This window comes from Ictalurus furcatus, chromosome 6 (assembly GCF_023375685.1).
Source record: "Ictalurus furcatus strain D&B chromosome 6, Billie_1.0, whole genome shotgun sequence".
NCBI lineage: Eukaryota > Metazoa > Chordata > Actinopteri > Siluriformes > Ictaluridae > Ictalurus > Ictalurus furcatus.
The window spans coordinates 30,335,579-30,355,902 of NC_071260.1; the positions used below are offsets into that span (position 1 = coordinate 30,335,579).

The 20,324-nt window shown below is 38.5% G+C and overlaps 2 protein-coding genes across 2 annotated transcripts; both read right to left on the reverse strand.

Annotated features, from left to right (window-relative positions):
* Positions 1–895: 895 nt before the first annotated feature.
* cxcr2 (chemokine (C-X-C motif) receptor 2) lies at positions 896–3,906 on the reverse strand. Its single transcript, XM_053627585.1, has 2 exons — positions 3,635–3,906; positions 896–2,855 (listed from the first exon to the last, which is right to left on the reverse strand). Exons 1-2 carry the CDS (start codon positions 3,743–3,745, stop codon positions 1,806–1,808), a joined length of 1,161 nt encoding a protein of 386 aa, XP_053483560.1. The 5' UTR covers positions 3,746–3,906; the 3' UTR covers positions 896–1,805.
* Positions 3,907–7,020: 3,114 nt separating this feature from the next.
* On the reverse strand, positions 7,021–12,954 carry LOC128609161 (C-X-C chemokine receptor type 1). The gene is made up of 2 exons (XM_053627586.1): positions 12,311–12,954; positions 7,021–11,166 (listed from the first exon to the last, which is right to left on the reverse strand). Exons 1-2 carry the CDS (start codon positions 12,315–12,317, stop codon positions 10,085–10,087), a joined length of 1,089 nt encoding a protein of 362 aa, XP_053483561.1. The 5' UTR covers positions 12,318–12,954; the 3' UTR covers positions 7,021–10,084.
* Between the last annotated feature and the right edge of the window lie 7,370 nt (positions 12,955–20,324).

A 20,324-nucleotide genomic window follows, 5' to 3' on the forward strand; every position in this document is an offset into this window, starting at 1 on the left:
CGGTAAGTTTTCCTAACACATGCTTGCTGCAAGCGAGATCATTTGCAAAAATCTCTTATCAGTATAGGTTAAGCAAAAAGGTTTCCGCAAATTCTGCAGTTGTTATCGGTGAGTTCTGAGATTTCCTCCAGCACCTGTGTTTCATGACTCATTTATGGATTCCATTGTAGGCTATATCAAGTACATAGAATATTACAGGCTTGAGTCTTTGGAACTACTTATTATAAATTATAAAAGGATAAAAGGGCTTTTTGGCCTGGAAAAACAAATGCTTAATTAAAAAAAAAACAAAAAAACAAAAAAAACCTTTTATAATAATTCTAACGTCGTAACAACAAATATGAAACCTTACTGCGTGTACTAATTTTAAGAAATCATATTTAGTATTAAGTGGATCTATTTTAAAAACTCTCCCAAGTGTAAAGAGTAAACCCTCCCTATGCAAAGTAAGATAAGGGTTTTGAGGGATTTTTTGGTTCATTTATTGTTCACCCCATGTCCCTTGGGTGTGGTCAAAGCAAGAAATGTACAAACATGTGAAAAAGACAGATTTATTTTATTATTCAACACACTGATGATCTCAATGAGGGAAAAAAGAAAGAAAATCAAGAACGCAAACATCAGAAATGTATTTTTCAGTTCCTCTTTTTACATCCTTTTTATAAACTATACTCTACCCCAAGTCTCTCTAACTGAACTATACATGGCTTGTACAATGCATTGTCTTATTTTGTACCACCAATATTATTAGGAATATAAACAATGCTGATAAAATGGAGCCTAAAAACCCCTTTCTCAGAATGACAGGTGGTTCTTCAGGTGTTTTTACATAAAAAACAATACAAAAAAAAAAAGTGGGTTTATAGAACATCCACATAGAACATCATGGTTTTGGTTAGGATTCACCAATTAAGTCTGAAAGGAACTAAATAATCATCAAGATAACAATCAAGATACTTAGAGAGACGACATACAAAATCAAGAAATGAATCTGAGCCAGAAAGATCTGGCTGCACTCAGTGAGGGAAGATAGCTTAGATATCTAATTGCCTTGGTTTAGTCCGCAGGGTAGCGTTAGCAGCAAAGGTTCTGAACGATTGAAATTATGAACGTTATATTATGAATGTGGCTGAAAAATCTGCTCAGAAATCCTGTCAGGTTTGTTCGTGTTAGCTAACTAACTACTATTAGCTGTATAGATTATGAACATTCATGAATACGACTGAAAAATCCTCACAGAAATCCTGTCAGGATCACGTTAGCTATAGCTAGCTGCCGTTAGCTACGTAGATGAACATTTATCAAGATGACATTTATAAAATTTAAAAAAATGAATTTAAAGATTTTTTGAGCTATCTCATTACCATTAGAATGTGGACTATGAACATTTATGAATATGACTTTAAAAATTCTCTTTGAAATCCTGTCAGGTGTGAGCAGGATAGCTAGCTAACTACTGTTAGCTGTAAAGATTGAGAACATTTATAAGGACTTTTTAAAGATTAGATACAGTTATGAACATGACTGAAAAGTCCTTGCAGAAATCCTGTCCGGTTTGATCATGATAGCTAGCTAAGTACCATTAGCACTAGATTATGAAGCTTGTGTTAAAATGTTAAATACGAGCACATGAATGGCAAACTTGAACTACTTATGGACTCAAAGACACACCTACTTCCATTTATGGCCTTTAAGACCCACACAGAGTTACTCTTATTACCATATAGGGACTCCAAGATGCCCATATTGGCGAGCACATATTGTTTCATGTTGGAAATCTACTTTTAGTACAACTCATGGAAGCTCTACAGTGTGACAGAAGTGTGTCTGGTGCTTCCTGAGCTGTAGACTGAGCCAGCTCGGTAGCGAATGAACACTTCCCTGGTCACTAGTCCCTTTTTCGAGAGCAAAGTCAGCAGATGGTTCCTGAACTTCTTGCCCACAAAGGCGTAGAGGATGGGATTGATGGCACAGTGCATAAAGGCCAAAGCCTCAGTGACATACAAGGTGACCTCCAGATTATCTCGAGTCTTGCATGTGTCGGTGATAAACCCACCTCGTAGCAGCGTGTCCACGAGCGCAGCTACATTATTAGGCAGCCAGCAGATGACAAAAGCCAGCACCACACTCAAGATCACTCTCATTGCTTTGTGTTTTTGGCTATTACGTGAGTGAAAGAGGGTTCCAACTGTGCAGCCATAGCAGACTGCCATGACTGTAAGTGGAAAGAAAAAGCCAAGGACATGACGGAGGACTCGCAATCCTACACGCCAATCGTCCATCTTCTCCGCTGTAACGTTCTCGTAGCAATGCATGTTATTGCCATTTATTTCCAGTGCTTCTCGCTGAACAATGATTGGAATAGACAGTGCAATAGCCCCTAGCCATACCAAAATACACACTAACCTCACTACATGGCGCTGCTTTGAGAGGAACTGAGTGGCTTTGACGATGGCCATGTAGCGGTCGATGCTAATGCACGCTAACAGGAAGACACAGCCATAAAACGTCGCCTCCTGAACACCCGAGATCAACTTGCACAGAAAAGTCCCGAAAACCCAATTCGATTCGTTGATGTAGATGGCCCAGAAGGGCAGCGTGAGCGAGAACAGCAGGTCGGCAATTGCCAGGTTCATCAGGTAGACGTCAGTAGATGTTCTGTGCTTCTTCATGGTGCACACAACAAACATCACCACACTATTCCCCATGATACCAAGGAAGAAGACAACAACGTAGCCAATCACAACCCCAATGCTGTTTACTGCACCCAGGTAACTGTCACATGGAGAGGCCCCAGGTCCTGGATAGCTGTAGTTCTCATAGTAAATCTCTTCCTCCATGTTTGATGTGTTGGCCTGGAAAAGAAGTCAAAATGTCACTTTAAACAAGTGCTGAAAAATGAAATGCACACAATTTATTTTTTCATCCCAAATTTAGTGTTGTTTGCTTCTTTAGTTTTATACTAGAACAGCCAGTTTAATGGTGCCAATAACTCACATTAAATAGATTTCTGCAAAATATCCATCTCTAACTGTATCTAGTTCTTCAGTGATGTCAGAAGACATAAAACCACGATATGGTTTAGGATGCAGCATGTAAGTATAAACATGAACACTTCATTGTGTAGCTGAACAATTATTATAGAGGTCATTCAGCTCCTCTATGCATATGATAATACGGTTTTACTTCAAAGTAAATTTGTAATTATTTGTATAACTCTGTAAAACGCCAAAAATTTGACAAAATTTTTATTTAAAAAATCCACAGCTGCAGTGTTATGAAGATATAGACATTTATTTATGGAAAGTATTTTGTGCAAGATATAGTACTTCAATTACTTTAGCAACCATTCAGCCTAAATTAGGGCTAAATAGAAAATAGAAAACAAATATTTGCACCTAACTCGCCTTTTAAGGCAAGAATTTGTCTGTACATGCATCACAAAGGGAACAAAGCGAGAAATAGGGCAACTTGTAAATTAATAAAGTGGAATTAGGTTCAAAAGTATACAATAGATAAGCAGGAATTGAAATCTTTAAAATAAGGAAAACTTTTTTTTCACAATTGTTCTTGATCTGAGATCTGAGTCAGGTCTTTTTTTTTTTTTTTTATTAATAATGATACGTGGTCTTACCATTCTGCTGTTTTTTTCTGACTGGAGAAGATAAATCCGCAAAGTTTCAGCAAGCAGCAGCTGCTCATGAGTGTAAAAGCTCCTCTGGTGGAGTAGAAGCACATGCTTCATATAGAAAAGCAAATGATTACGGCCAAGTTCTTCCTGTGTATGAAGTGTAGTCAAGAAATGTGCAAAGATATAATCAGCAGTTTCATAACAGAGAAGGAGACGATAAAGGTTGTTTGTGGTGTTTAAACATCACATCTGTCCACGTGTACTATACATTCATGTTGAAATCATTTTAAACATCTAAAAAGTAGGAAAAAATTACAACGATATGTGTATTGTAATGGACGTGCTGTACTACCAGCACCTTGTTTCGAATTGTTCTTTGTATTGCAGCTCTAGTCATATAACTGTATTACAACAACATGCAGTATTATTAGACACAGCATTGGTACACCTCGGTAAAGCTATTGGCAAAGCTTGCAGAATTGTTAAGAAATGACATTCAATTGGGAAAGCACCAAACGCTTGCACAGAAATGCCTTGCACAGCACCTTGCATAAACAACCCCCCACCCCCTTAAACTTTTAACTCTACACCATTAAATTAATTTACATTTATTCATTTATTCATCCAAAGTGACTTACAAATGAGGAAATACAAGTAAAGCGATATATCAAGTGGAGAACAATACAAGTAGTGCTACAATACAAGATTTCTAATTCAATAAATTATTAATAAAAATTATTTCAAAATTCGCAGGCTGTCCACCAAAAGTTAATGACAGTAGTATGGAGGGTCAGAGGAACAACCAAGAGGCCAAATGTAACTCTGAAGAACCTGGAGAGATCCACAAGATAGGAGAAGCTGTTCACAGGACAACCATATCACCGACACTCTATATACTGGGGTTTATTGCAGATTGGTGAGAAGAAAGAAATTATTGGGGGGGGAAAAACACCATATGAAAGTTTTCCTGAGACCAAAATGTAAATTTTTTGGCCTTGGCAACAAAAAAACAAAAACAAAAAAAAAGTCTTTTTTTTTTTTCAATATCTTTTTTTTTTTTGATCATAGAATTTTTATTGGAAATTTGCATTTTACAGATTACAACACCCCACCAAACAACCCCAACAAAACAATCACAGCCAAAACCAAAAGAAAGGAGGGAACAAAAAACAATAACAAACAAACAACCAGAAAAACAAACGAAAAACAAAACAAAACAAAACAAAAAAGGGGTGAGATGATTAGTATTTACCGTCTAACTCTCCTCAATCCACCTCCAGGGTGCGTACATCATTGAAGTAGGTAATAAATTGTTGCCATTTTCCCAAAAATGATTCACCCCTGCCTCTGATGTTATACTTGATTTTTTCAAGGGGGTTGTGGAGAGGTCCAAGACAGCAATATTCTGCGTGGCCTTGGCAAATTTGCCAGAAATCTAACACTACTCATCACCCTGAAAACAACATCCTCATAGTGAAGCATGGTGCTGGGAGCATCGCCTAGCATGTAGTAGGAATGCTGTTGTTTTTGTTTTAATCAACAGGACTGGGAAACTGCTTAGGGTTGAGGGCAAAATGGATGGAAGCAGAAACGTGAGACTGGGGCAGAGCTTCACCTTTCAACAGGAAACCAAAGCATTCTTCCGGGCAAAAATTACCAGCATCCAGATGTGCAAAGCTGACAGAGACATATCAGAAGACGTGCAGCTGTTATTTGCTGACAAAGCTGGTTCTACTCCGTGTTTGAGTCATGTAGGTGAATGCTTATGCACGCAACGAATTTTGTGTACATCAAATGTTAAAAAGTTCGTTTCCCTACAAAACTTGACACTAAAGAAAGTATGTGGTTTAAACTACTATGAAGTTTACGTTATTTAGGAATTCCTCCCAGATGTGTCAGATAATCAAGTTTTTATGGAAGCGACACATACTCATGTGTTGGGTGTGGTGGGAATTTTCTTGATGTTGCAGGGCCGGTACCCTTTTCTTTTGTACTTTGGATATAAATGTGGATATAAATGTACTTTTACAAAGCTTTAAGGTACATAATTGTTACCTTTTAAAGTGTAAAATATACACTGTATGCACCTTTCTAAGTAAATGATGAAAGCATTAAATGTACGAAAGGTGTATGCTTGAGAGTACCACTGCAGTGACAAGGAAAGGTACAGATTAGTACCCTTTTTATCTGAGAGTGTAAACTGAAAGTGCACTTTTGTGTGAGTGGTGTGGTTTGAAATGTCTGGAATGATTATGAAATTTCAGGTATTATGTAATGGACATACACATACACCCTTCTCACTTCTTTTGCCAGTAGGGGGCAATAACACACCAATGACAAAAGCACTGATTGACTTATTTGCTCAATTAGTTAATCAATTTAATTCAAAGCTGTAATTAGTGAAGTCCATCCATCCATCCATCCATCCATTCATATTCTGTACCGCTTATCCTACACAGGGTCGCGGGGAGCCTGGGGCCTATCCCAGGGGACTCGGGGCACGAGGTGGGGGACACCCTGGACCAACCCATCGTAGGGGACAATCGCACACACACTAACACACTACGAATAATTTAGAGATGCCACTCAGCCTACAACGCATGTCTTTGGACCGGGGGAGGAAACCGGAGTACCCGGAGGAAACCCCTGAAGCACAGGGAGAACATGCAAACACCACACACACAGGGCGGAGGCAGGAATCGAACCCCTGACCCTGGAGGTACGAGGCAAGCGTGCTAATCACTAAGCCACCATAAAATATATACCGCAGCATCTTTTTTTCTTTATTGAAAATTTGGCATTTTTATGAAATACATTAGGATATGTTTGGGAGTGAAGAAGTCTGGCTCCAAATTGTTCTGTTTTAGGAACTCCACTTCTCTCGAAATGTGTTGTGATTTTGGCGGCTCGAGACGTTTAACCTTTTAATCAGTGCTCAGAACGCTGACTCATACAGGGAAAGCAGACATTTTACACAAAATAATATGATCCTTTAAGCATAAAGAAGCGTTCGAGTCAGGCTGGATCCACATTCATCTATTTAAGGAAGTCCATTTCTTTCAGAATATGCTTTTAGTAGCCCAAAAGGTTTTAACTCCTTCAAAAGTTCTCTGAAAACATGGTCAACATGGCCAATTTTAAGGGCGAAGAAGACTTTGTGCCAAGCTGGATCCAGATTCTTCTATTGTACAAAGTCCATTTATTTCAGGATGTGCTGAGACGCTGGCGGCCCAAGACGTTTTAACACATTAAACAGTTCATACAGAGAAATTAGACATCTTGGGCAATATAATATGGCAAAGGGTTTAAAAAAATCAATTTCGTACCAACAACAAAGACAAATCAGTTTGTGCAAGTGCTAGAACTGGCTGTTTCGGTGCTGGTTTAAATACGGCACATGGTTCTGAAGTGAATAATGAGCGTCCTCTACAGGCTCAATGTTGCATCTGCAATCATTTAAAGTGGAACTCCAACGAGAAGCTGTGAATGAGAAACCGACTTCATCCTCCTGAGGGATATCACAGCCGGTGAAGAATAATAAAGAAAAATAAGGATAGCTCTGGTTTTATTAAGCTAAGATGTCATTTCCTCCATTCCTAACATGTTATTTTAACCAGTTTCAGTAGAATTATCATAAAGATATTTTATTTTGGACCAAAGCTGAAGTTGTCTTCGCTTTCTGCTAAGGTTTTGTTTTCTGAACAGATGTGAACTTGTTCGGTGGGTCGACAAAGTAGTGTGGCTAACATCTCCACCTTTCACATGTTATTCTTAAACAGGACCGGAGCGATAATAAATAATACATCTCATGTGTACCACTTGACATTGTATTGTAAGAGAAAATAATCAGTCACAGTAAGATCTATAAATGATGACTAAAAGCATCTAAACTGGAAGGAAAATAATAATAATAATACAAAAGCTAGTAACCCACTAGGCATAGGCACAGCACTACAGTATGTCTATGTTAACACTGCAAACCTGAGTGATCAAACCTGTATTCATGCATACGTTTGAATTTATTGTTAGCTTATTCACAATGTCTTTTTTTATGTGGTGTAACATAACATAATATGTAACATAACAAACTACATTTCAAGCACAATTAACAACAACAGTGTACCTGTAAACGGTTATTGTTTACTATAATAACATGGTTGTACCATATTTGAGCTATAATGATGTTCATAAAAAAAAAAATAAAAAAAATTGTAGTCATTATTGCAATATCATACTTAAGTGCCTCAGACATCAAATAAACCAAATGATCCTATTAGGATCATGTGGGGTTTTTTGTTTGTTTGTTTGTTTTTTAAAGCTACTAGCCAGCTTGCTACATTCTGAGTTTAGGGATATTGATGAAGTACAGGAGGTTTACTGTAGGAGAAAAGGCTAGATCTGGTGTTGTTTCTACGCTGTAATTTCCACATGTTCTTTTAATCATTTTCAGTAGAACAGTCAAAAACCAAAGAAGGTATTTTGGGGCAATGTTTTCGATAGGACGAGATTGGTTGTCGGTAGATGGTGCCACAAAATAAATCTCTTCTAAAATCCACCTGAGTGCATCACTTTTTATTTAGTGTATGTCCTCACTCACTAGTCGTCATCTTCCCCCGTCCTTTTCCATTTATCTGAGTCTGAGAAATACACCGAGGCCAGTTTAGATATACAGTAGTAGATTCCAGAAATTGAAACGGGAGATAAAATGAAGACTTTTTTTTTTTTACTTCCATAAAATGCTTACAATTTAAAATACAAAATAAAGCTACCACAAAAAAAAAAAAAAAAAAAAATTTCATCACAAAGATCTTTCCACATAATGGTAAGATAAGAGAAGTATGATAAGATTTTTGGTTTTCCGTGGCATCAACAATGTTTAAAACGTCATCAATCAAAAGGACCTTCAGGAAATAAAAAAAAAAATCAATTGAAAAAAGTTTTTCTTACCCTCATGCATCATCTCCGTAGGTTAATGAATAAATATTTTAGGCCAAACAAATAATAATCTAGGATTAAACTCTACTGAAGTTTATTTCAGCTGTGTGTAAGCGGTGTATATCAGCCATTCAACAAAATTTCATCTTCATAAAGTCCATACGTTTAAAATTCTGTTCCAATACTAATGATCTCCTTTGAGTGATCAATACTTTTTAAAATGTTATTTTACAGATTTAAGCTGATGTTTTGCTCACCTTTCTAGATGCTGTGTGATCGCAGGGCAGAGCACTCAGCTAATATTGGCACCCTTGGTAAATATGAGCAAAGAAGACTCATACCTCAAAATCAAGACAAAAATGGTTTACTGACCACAAACTCAAGGTCCTGCCATGACCATCCCAGTCCCCTGACCTGAACCCCATAGAAAACCTGTGGGGTGAACTGAAGAGGAGAGTCCACCAGCGTGGACCTCGAAATGTGAAGGATCTGGAGAGGTTCTGTATGGAGGAACGCTCTCAGATCCCTCGCCATGTATTCTCCAACCTCATCAGGTGTTATAGGAGAAGACTCAGAGCTGTTATCTTGGCAAAGGGACGTAGCGCAAAGTATTGACTAAAAGGGTGCCAATAATCGTTGCACACCTATTTTTAACAAATAGTGCTGTTTCTTTTGGAATAAACCTGTGGTTTGTTTGCAATTGTTTGCTATCCATGAGAGCAGAATGTTGTTGTGAATCTTTTGAACAAAAGAATAAAATGTTAAACAATAAAGACATTTTCACAGCATTCTTTGCTCATATTTACCAAGGGTGCCAATATTAATGGAGGACACTGTATCTCCATAGAGTTATTATTGCAAATAATTAGTGGTCAAAATGGGAACTGCAACAAATGCTAACCCAGACCCATTGGGTCAGGAATCACGCTGCCTCATGATCGGAGGTGGAGCAGAAGACAGAACAGTTAATGACATGGTTGCCAGATTGGTCTATCTTAAACATTCTTGGTCACCAAGATTTTGTTTTATAGCAGATAATCAGAATCAAATCTAATACATTTTTACAAACAAAGGCACAGTGTAAGTGCAGACAATGTGTCTACGATATTCAGAACCATTTCTATTGTAAAATGTATTGTAAAGCTTGGGAGAGGGTAAGTGGGATTATGGAGTGCATAATGTCTGTAGATCGGAAATGCATGTGCACCAAAAAGGTGTGAAGACATAAAACTTCTTATAACAAAGCTGCTAGACTGTTTGTTGTATGGCTATGTTGTCGACTCTCAACTGTGCATTATGTGGTGACTCTGAAAATTATAGTAGCCTTTAGCATAAGTCAAGTGCAACAGCCTCTCCACTTTGTTTGAGGCTATGTTATTACTGATGTCGTCCTACTCCACCAAAGTCTATGGTCACGAGGCACTGCTATTATATATATACACTATTGCACGTACATTGGCTTCCCTTTCCTAATACATATTTTGAAAATGTTGACAGTGATTTTGTAAGCGCTGTTGCTCAGAGGAAGCGGGACACACCCTCTGAAGTCTGCGAGGTGGACCTGGTGGACCTCGAAGGCGTGCCACGCTCAAACGGCCGTGTCTTTTTGATCATGTGGAAGAGCCTCATCCTGAACTTCTCTCCCACAAAGCCGTACAGCACCGGGTTGACACAGCAGTGGATCAGCGCTAGGCTCTGTGTGATAAACATGGCCAAGTTTACGGCATGTTGAGCTGCGCAGCCATTTTCCACCAGATTGGCTCTCAGAAGCGTATCGACCATGGTGGCCAAGTTGAAGGGTGTCCAACACAATAAGAACGCCGCCATCACAGCTGCAATCACTTTCATGGCTCTCTGGCGCTGAAAACCTCTCGTACGCAGCAACCTGGCCACCGTCACACCGTAGCACGTCAGCATGACACACAGAGGTATCAGAAAGCCAAGAAAGTGCTTCATTACACGAGTCGCTAGCCTCCATTCATCTGCTCTGTCTATTTCGAAACGTTCAGCACAAATCTGCAAGCCACTGCCATCGATGGAATGGACGTCATTGTACAAGGCAGGGAGGGAAAGTAGGACACCCAAAATCCAGACCACGATGCATACAGCCCAGCTACACATGATCCTTTGGACCTTCCGGGCCTCCATCGCTCGCACAATGACCATGTAGCGATCCACACTGATGCAGACCAAAAAGAGGATGCTGGTGTAGAAGTTGGCTTCTCTAACTAAGTTGACCAGCTTGCACATGGCGCCACCAAATATCCATCCAGTGAGGATGTCGATGGAGGAGAAGGGGAGGGTGAGGGCCATCAGTGTGTCGGCGATCACCAGGTGGAACAGGTAGATGTCGGATGGAGAAAGAAAACGCAGGTTGGAGATGATCACCAGCCCAACAGTTATGTTGCCAGGGATGGCAAGGAGGAAGATGTGCACGTATAAAATGCACACGGCAATGTTGTAAGCGAGTGGTAGGCTGAAAGCCTTGCATGCTATGGTCGTCTCATCTACCGTGAAGGTGCTGTTCAGGGTGTCCGTGTAGTTGAATTCCTCTTCATAAAACTCAGAGAAGTTCCCCAGAAGAAATAATTTATTTGTACCTAAAAATGGAAAAGAGGTTTGTAATTAATTTAGAATTGGAAGTAGAATAATTTTTATATATTAAGGGAAATATACAGATTAGATTGTGGGAGTGTCTTCCCCTTCCTGCAGCAGTGGATAATCTCACCTGGTTACCGTGAAGATTGCACTTCTCAAGAACTCGCGTACACTAATACTAATCATTTTTTAAAAATATTTTGTACTGTTTCAGCATTGTTGTTGTTGTTGTTTTTGCTGATAATTATTAATACTGCAATATCCGGTGTCCACCAGATGAAAATGGGTTCCCTTTTGAGTCGAGTTCCTATTAAGATTTCTTCCTCGTGTCATCTCAGGAAGTTTCCCTTGCCACCGTCACCTCTGGTTTTCTCATTAATCTGAATAAATATAAATCTACATCTGGATTTCTGGCTATTTTTAATCACTTTGCTGAGAAAATGGCTTTCGGCAGTTAGGTATGGTGTAGCTCAGATACAATATATTTTGTGCTGGACTAGGACAGCGTTTTAATTGTCTTACCTACCTACCTATTAATATAAGTTTCATTCAAATATGATATTTTTTGTCACTAATTAAAAGATAAACCAGCCTGTCAGTAAGGTTTTGCGCCACTACGAGACAGCTTCAATGTGCCTTATCATAGATTCTACAAGTCTCTGGACATCTACTGGATCAATGAACATCATTCTTCCAAAAGATTTCCCCTCAGCTGGTGTTAGGTTGAAATTCACTGACTATGACCTCCATAGCATATGATTAACATCAGCAAACCGTTCAGTTGGAGCTTGTGCACCGTGGATGCTGGCGTGATCATCTTGGAAGCCTCCATTATGTTTTTAGGTTAGAATTAGGCTATTACTTGGTATTTTCCATTCTTTAATGGCGTACATAATCTTCTCTGAGATATACATTTCCGGGAAAATGAATGCTCAGAAACGAAAATTTGCTCTTTTCCTTTCTTCTGATAGAGTAATGCAGAATATATCCAATATATACAATATCTATATAATAAATTGATTATTAAAGACTTTTACACAATCATTTAAATGAGATTATATCATCTGTTATTTTGAATGTCTATCCTATTTAAAAAAAAATAAAAAAAAATCAACAACAACAGAGAAAACAACCAAGCTGTCTTACCGGCCATTGTGGTGTCCTTTCCCAACAGTTCAGACTGTGTAAGCTTCAGTAGTGATGTACAGGAGTGTTAAGAAAGCAGTGACACACAGTCACACACAGCCATTGAGACCTGATGCTATATCCTGTTTACCCAATCCCAAAATCTAGCGCCCAAAAAGTACCAAACCTTCCCAGCACTCTAGATGAACCTTTATGTAAATAATAAACCATGAAACATGTTTATATTCCTCAGCGCTGATGGTGTCAATGGAGAACCCTTGTATTTTCTTCCTTTGGTTAGAAAACCAAAAAACAAAAACAAAGGTGAATGTGGAGATCTATAGGAAGAAATTGAAGATGTTGGAGGATGTTGCATTTATGTGAAAGGAAAAAAAAGCAGAAGATCAGGTAGTGGTGATGAGCGCTGACTGGGGAAGTTTTAAACGCTCATTCAGTCACAAGACATACACTCGTGTCCAACTTGGGGTATCAATATGACCATAACAATGAAGCCAAGAAAAAAAACATGTCACATTCTCAGCATGTGATGAATTAAAAATGAAACTAAGGTGTGTAAACTAGATCAAAACAAAGGCTTTCTTCGTATCGCTCTGTTTGAAAGGAACCTGTGGTACACATTCATAAGCAGTGCATAAACATTTAATAGAGTGCTGTTGGAGGATTTATGATAGGGTTACGTGAAATCCTGTGAGATGACATAAAAGTAATTATGAACTATATTGCGTTGTGTTTGCATGAAAGAGGAAACATGTTTGTTGTGTGTCTGTATTCCTCTTTTAACAGCATTTTTGGAGGTTATTAATTTTATCTATATTTTATCAGTAGAATAGTGCATTCATGAAGTGTTCTGTCGGTATTGAATGCTTAGAGTTGAAGAAGTGCTGGTGGTCCATTTGTATTTAAAACTTGAAAAAGCACCCCTGCAGTACAACCTACCCATGCAACACACCCATATGTCGGCCTCTTTACCTGGGGAAGAGATGGCACTATGGGAAGAAGGTGAGCCGGTGGAGGAAGTGTTGTTGTTCTGGGCAATGTTCTGCTGGGAAATTTTGGGTCCTGGCTTTCATGTGGATGTTACTTTGACACATACCACCTACCTAAACTTATATTAGGGTGATGGTGTTCCCTAATATCAGTGGCCTCTTTCAGCAGGATAATGCTCCCTGACACACTGCAAAAACCGTTCAGGAACGGTTTGAGGAACATTTGTTGACTCAGCTTCCAAATTCCCCAGATCTCAATCCGATCTAGCGTCTGTGGGATGTTCTGGACAAACAAGTCCGATCTGTGGAGGCCCCACCTCTCAGCTTACAGGATTTAAAGGATCTGCTGCTAACGTCTTGGTGCCAGATTCCACAGCACACCTTCAGAGGTCTTATGGAGTCCATCCTCGAATGGGTCAGAGCTGTTTTGTTGGCGCAAGGGGAGAGGGACCTACACAATATTAGACAGGTGGTTTTAATGGTATGGCTGATCTATAAAATGTATCAAATAACAGTCAATCCGTATCTTTAAAAAGATTCCTCATAATTTACTCCCACCAGCTGATGAATAGTCTGGTAGTGAAAGCATCCTGTAATGAAATCTTTCTTGTAATATGGAAATGATGTGTCAAAATGAGGACGGAGACCTACATCACTGCCACGGTGTTTTAAGCAAACAAGGAAATTGGGTAACGTTTTTCTGACATTCTGTAAATCCCACGAGAACAGTGCCACTTTTTTTGTTTGTTTGTTTGTTTTGCAGTTAAAGACCCAGTCTAGGCGAAGAAATATTGAAGCACATTGCTACCACTCATAAACAAGTTCTAAAAAGATTATTATACTAATTAATAGATTCTGACAAATAGTGTAATAGGCAGAATTAGACATATTTTACTTTACTTAAACAGCATGGACTGTACTGTCATTAATGTACGCACATTAGGAAGGATTCTCATAGTAACTAGATGTTTTTCTTATAATAACAAGATATTTTCTTGTAGTAATGGGGTGCTTTTCTTGTTATAATGAAATTAGGCCCACTGCTATTTCTCTCTCTTTCTCTCTCTCTCTCTCTCTCTCTCATATATACATATACATACTATCTCTGGGTACAAGTATTCGTAAACGTGGTATTACAGTAGCTTCCACTGTTGTGCAGATGACACACAGCTGTATGTTTCAGGAAAGCCGAATGAGAGACACCAGATTAATAAAGTGAAAGAATGTGTAAAGGACATTAGACACCGGATGCCTATTAACTATCTTCTACTTAATTCTTACAAAACAACCACATGCAGCTGGAAGTAACCTTTCTGGAAATCAAATCAAAGCTGCCACTCTTGGGTCCTTGAGCAAGGCCCTTAACCATCAACTTCTCAGTTGTACAAACGAGATAAATGTAAATCGCTCTGGATAAAGGTGTCTGCCGAATGCCACAAATGTAAAAAGATATTTTCTTGTAGTAACAAGATAGCTTTCTCATATTAACAAGGTGTTTTTTTTTCTGTAGTAATTAGAAGCTTTCTGTTTTGTTTTTGTCGTAATAATGAGATGCTTTCTTGTAGTAGTGAGATGTTTCTGTCAGAAGAACAAGTCTTGGAATGATGAGATGCTGATCAGCCAGCCATTCACTTCCATACAAGAAACATTGATGAAATAACACCAGTATTTGAACAGCAGGAGGTGCACTGCAATACTGTAGTGCTGTGAATTACAGATTCACGCCGTGCTTCTGTGTGTATAATGATGCCAGAGAGAGAAGAAAGACATGAGATATTTATCATGATATTAAACCAAAAGATCTGTGAATGTTTTTTTTTTCTGTTGTTGTTGTTGTTTTAAATCAACGCCCCTATTTTAAATAGATGTTTTATATAATTTAACTACAAATACAGCTATGTGTGTAAGTCAATAAAAATGATTGTTTACATTTAAAAGTTGCTGTTTATGCTGAGACGTGGCCTTGATACGACCTTGACGTGACCACGTCTCAGGCTTAAAACAGAATGAAACAGAACTTATAGTTGGCTTAGAATTTAAAGACTGTAAAACAAAAGATGTGCTTAGCTGCTTATGGGCCAGTTTTTGGCACAGTGTGGGTGTGGATCTTACAGTACTAGCCACTTTTATTCCACAATCCATTTGCCATTGCCATAACTGTCCCATATGTGTCTAAACACATATTTGTCCCTATAATATAATCTGTTATATCTGTGGAGATCTGGATGGTCCTCTTTCTTATCGATCTGCGTAAACCACGTGTGCAGCCGATATACATTTTCGTGAAATTTGCATTTTCATGAAATGCACAGGAAACATGGTATGGCCTTTCTCTTGACGTGACCGAAGTTTTTGTTTTGTTTTGTGTCGACTGTTTTGTAACAGAACGAGTCAAGGTGTTTCCAAAGAAAAGAAAAATAGTTCAGTCACAGATTGATGGAGTGATAACGAGCAAAACAGAAGAGAAAAATCTAGATTAGTTGAGAGATTGTTATCGAGGAATAGACGTGTATAGGAATCCTAGATGTAGGATTTTGACCTGAATGGATAGCAGTGATTTTAAGTGCAGCTGGACATGAGCAAGATACAATGCCTGATTTGTACCTGTGACATATAACTATAGCCCAAATGATCAGTATGATAAACTATCTTAAATCTGTGAGTTGGATGAGTAGTTGGTGCTTTCTCATGAGGATATAATTCAACAGGATATAGAATGCAAGCTGTTTTTCTTCTGCAATGTCAGGAATAAATACAATCCCCAAAAACCCCTCTGGACAGGTAGGAACGTGTCTACTCTTCGGGGGAAAGGGGGGAGAGGAATGCTGATGAAATCAATACCAGACAAAGGACCACTATCACCACACAGCGGTGTTGAAAGTCTCACACTGACAACCAGCTTTTACAGTGTTAACTCTTTCAGTCTTGCCTAGAAAACAGAGATAATTTTGTTTATACATTTGATATTATAGGTCGGGGTTATTCCACTAAAAATATGTAAAAAGTCCAGTTATATGAAAGTCCTTGCTTATAAAGGCCAGATAAGCAACTAACATGACCGAATGGTGTCAATAGCTACCTTTTAATCCTTAACCATATTTGATTAGTTCATGGCTGTACATAAGGCTCATCAATTTCAGCTGCTTATGTTTTGTTTAATAGTGGTGCCTCTCGTTATCATTTCTGGCTACTGCCACAGATTCTGAACAGAAGAATAAACACATACCAAGTTTTATTGTTAATAATTAACAACATTGAAAAACTATGAAACACAGGCAATTGCTTTAAGACTACACTCTAAAAAAACACCGGGTTAAAAACAACCGGAACTGGATTATTTTCAGCCCAGCGGCTGGGTAAAAATAGGACAGAACACATTTTGAGCTAAACTAACCCGTCAAGTTGGGTTGTTAATTGTAACCCAGTAAACGGGTTGTTTTTCAACCCAAAGGATGGTTTCATTTTTACAAAAAACGCTGGGTTCATTTTATTTCATAAATAGGTTCATATTTTCAGGGTTATTTTTACCCTTTGAAAATGTCAAATATACCACATTATAAACCAATACGTCAACATGGTGTCTCCTTTATTTATACACAAGAAGGTGTTCAGGATTGGCGTGTCCAAAGTGTCCGTAGTGTATGAATGGGTGTGTTTGTGTGCCCTGCGATGGATTGGCACCGTGTCCAGGGTGTACCCGCCTTGTGCCCGATGCTTCCTGGGATAGGCTCCAGGTTCCCCGTGACCCAGAAAAGGATAAGCGGTATAGAAGATGGATGGATGGATGGATAGCTAGCAGCTAAGCTGCCATGGCATGACATGGCAGACTTCTAACGTTGTTGACCTGATTTTACAAAATCTTTTGATACACTTACTTATGAGGAGAGACTGAGAATTAAACAGGGGACCAGACCAACACCTAAAACTGATTTAATTCAGAAGTCATCAGGTCCTTTCAGCTCTCTTAACAGCAGAGTTGATTAGCTGACTGGAATTGCTGTGACCAAGCGTATGTACCGCTGGCCTTATCTACTGACAAACAGCAGTACTTCCTCTATTTTAAAAGTCACCAGCCACCACTGTTATGAACATATGTGAAAACGTCTTCCTTTTTCAATGAGCTGCGTTCTGGTAAATCATTTACATAATTGCACGAGATTAGATCATGTGCTACAGAGGATCATATACAGAAGGATATGTCATGGCTCTTTGAGGAGTATTTGTGTCATAAGGTTGAATTGATGCATTTAGGTTGTTTTTTGTACACATGATGGGAAAAGATTTGGACACATCTGAACCCTAATCCATTCCACACTCGAATGCTGCTGACAGACTTGACAAAATTCACACCGGCTGAGAAGGGTCATTATTATGTCATTATACAGTACGAGAGCGGCCTTTATAGGCAAAATAAAAACTATCACTGAGCAATTTTGTTATGTTATTTGAAGTGTTTTTATTCATTTTGGACGTCTCTATTTTTATTTGTTATTTGGAGCATTACTTTTTGGTTCAGTTTGGATGTATATATTTTATTTACTTTAATATTTATTAATAGTTAATATATATTAATATTTATTTCATTTTAAAAAGTACAGTACATTTTCATTGTACAGACATTATTGTTTATTTTTGTAATAAAGTTCAGAAATATTTTACTTTGAGTGATATGTTTTCATTCAGTATTAATTTTAAAAACTATTGGGTTGATTAATCAGTTATCGGTGATGCCCGACTTAGTTATCACTATCGGTAAAACCCACTATCGGTAGACCTCTAGACACTTGTATGCTATACCTGTGCTAGCATGGGCTAGGTCCCATTGCTATTAAGCTCACTAAATATTAATTATAAGGGTGCTGATCATTTTAAAATCAACATTTTGCAGAAAATGTTTTGTATTTGAAAATATTTATCATAATATTTATATTCGTTTTATCTTTTTTCTTAGGATATATTTATTCTTATTTTAATAATAATTATAATTATTCATTATAATGAAAATGAAGTGTGCCAATAATTCTGTAGAGCATTGTAGCATATTTTGTTTTGATTCTTCATTTCATTGCAGTAATTTAATTTTATACAAATTTGTGTAAATTTGCATTCGCTGTATTTTGTCTTAGGTATCAAAGTGCATAATGTATTTTTGACCATCTCTGCAAAAACGGCAGGCACCAGTCTGGCTTTATGACTATGATGACTATTCTTTCATCCAGCACTACAATATTTTCTTCATCTCCTTTACAGTGGCTTGATCTCACGCACAAAGGACTTGCTGTGGGATTTAGGTGTTGTAAGAGACCTGAGAACTGATTCATGTGCCCACTGGCTTACTGTACTTCTGGCAATTTCCTGTTTAGGCATTTGTACTGTAATGAAGAGAAACAGAACAGACTTTGGGTCCATACCACAGATGACCTCTTGAATAACCACACAAGGCCGCAGGGGATATTAATCAAGTACTCAGAGCTCAGAAAAAAAAAAATGGCAGAAGACGGTGTTGGCTCTTTTTGAAAGATTACATGAAAACCTGATTGCCCCTGCCAGAAAGCTTCAAATGGGCTGTGGTTGGATCTTCCAGCAGGACAATGATCCAAAACATACATCAAAATCAACACAAAAATGGTTTACTGACCACAAAATCAAGATCCTGCCATGGCCATCCCAGTCCCCTGACTTGAACCTCATAGAAAACCTGTGGGGTGAACTGAAGAGGAGAGTCCACCAGCGTGGACCTCGAAATGTGAAGGATCTGGAGAGATTCTGTATGGAGGAACGGTCTCAGATCCCTCACCATGTATTCTCCAACCTCATCAGACATTATAGGAGAAGACTCAGAGCTGTTATCTTGGCAAAGGGAGGTAGCACAAAGTATTGACTAAAAGGGTGCCAATAATTGTTGCACACCTATATTTAACAAAGATATTTTTTTGATAAACCTGTGTTTTGTTTGCAATTGTTTGATTTCCATGAGAGTGGAGTATTTTTGTGATTATTTTTAACAAAAGAACAGAAGGTTAAACAATAAAGACAATTTTTCACAGCCTTCTTTGCTCATATTTACCAAGGGTGCCAATATTAGAGGAGGGCACTGTATGCTTTCTCCTTCAGCCAATTTTTGAATTGGCTACACTAAACTACCCCTAGACATAGTACCCCTGTGACTATGTGTGAAAATATGTGAGTCCAATCCAGGGTCAATTCTCACATCACATCCAGTCTTCTGTTGATTGTGTGAGAGGGCGTGACTAACAGTTTTAAAAAACCTAATAAGAATACTAACATTTTGTTAGTATGTTGACTGACTGGTCTTCATAGAACATTTTTTAAACACTGCATTTCATTATGCTTTCTTGACGTGGAGTCATCAAAGCAGTGAACATATGCGCCCATTCCAAAACCATGGGCATTAACATGGACTTGGTCTCACCTTTGCTGTCAGAATAACCTCCACTCTTCTGGGAAGGCTTTCCACTAGATTTCGGGGCGTGGCTGTGGGGATTTGTGCTCGTTCAGCCACAAGAGCACTAGTGAGGTCAGGCATTGATGTTGGGTGTGGAAGTCTGGGATGCAATTCACCCCAAAGGTTTTCAATGGGGTTGAGGTCAGGTCTCGGGCCCACTGGATATCTTCTACTACAACCTTGGCAAACCATGTCTTCATGGAGCACGCATTGTCATACTGGAACAGGTTTGGGTCTCTTAGTTCCAGTGAAGGGAAACTGTAAAGCTACTACAGCACACAATGACATTACAGACACTTGTGTGCTTCCAACTTTGTGGAAACTCTTTGGGGAAGAACCATATATGGGAGTGATGTTCAGGTGTCTACAAACGTTAGCCCATGTCATGTATATGAACAAGAGGAGCGCTGAAATACAGTTTGTGACATGAGCCAACATTAAATAATGAACTCAAGCAGTTTTAGTGGTTGTCCTTGGAAAAAATTGACCTAAAGTAAGTTGAATAACCGGCTTACAGAAACACTTTACTTCATGACTATCAGTATCAAATGTCAGTGATTTT

Bases quoted from the DNA above. Each gene is read 5' to 3' on its own strand.
- cxcr2 (XM_053627585.1), bottom strand. From the start codon at position 3,745: ATGAAGCATGTGCTTCTACTCCACCAGAGGAGCTTTTACACTCATGAG. The intron at 2,856-3,634 runs GTAAGACCACGT...CTTCTTTTCCAG, and splicing joins CAGAAAAAAACAGCAGAATG to GCCAACACATCAAACATGGA.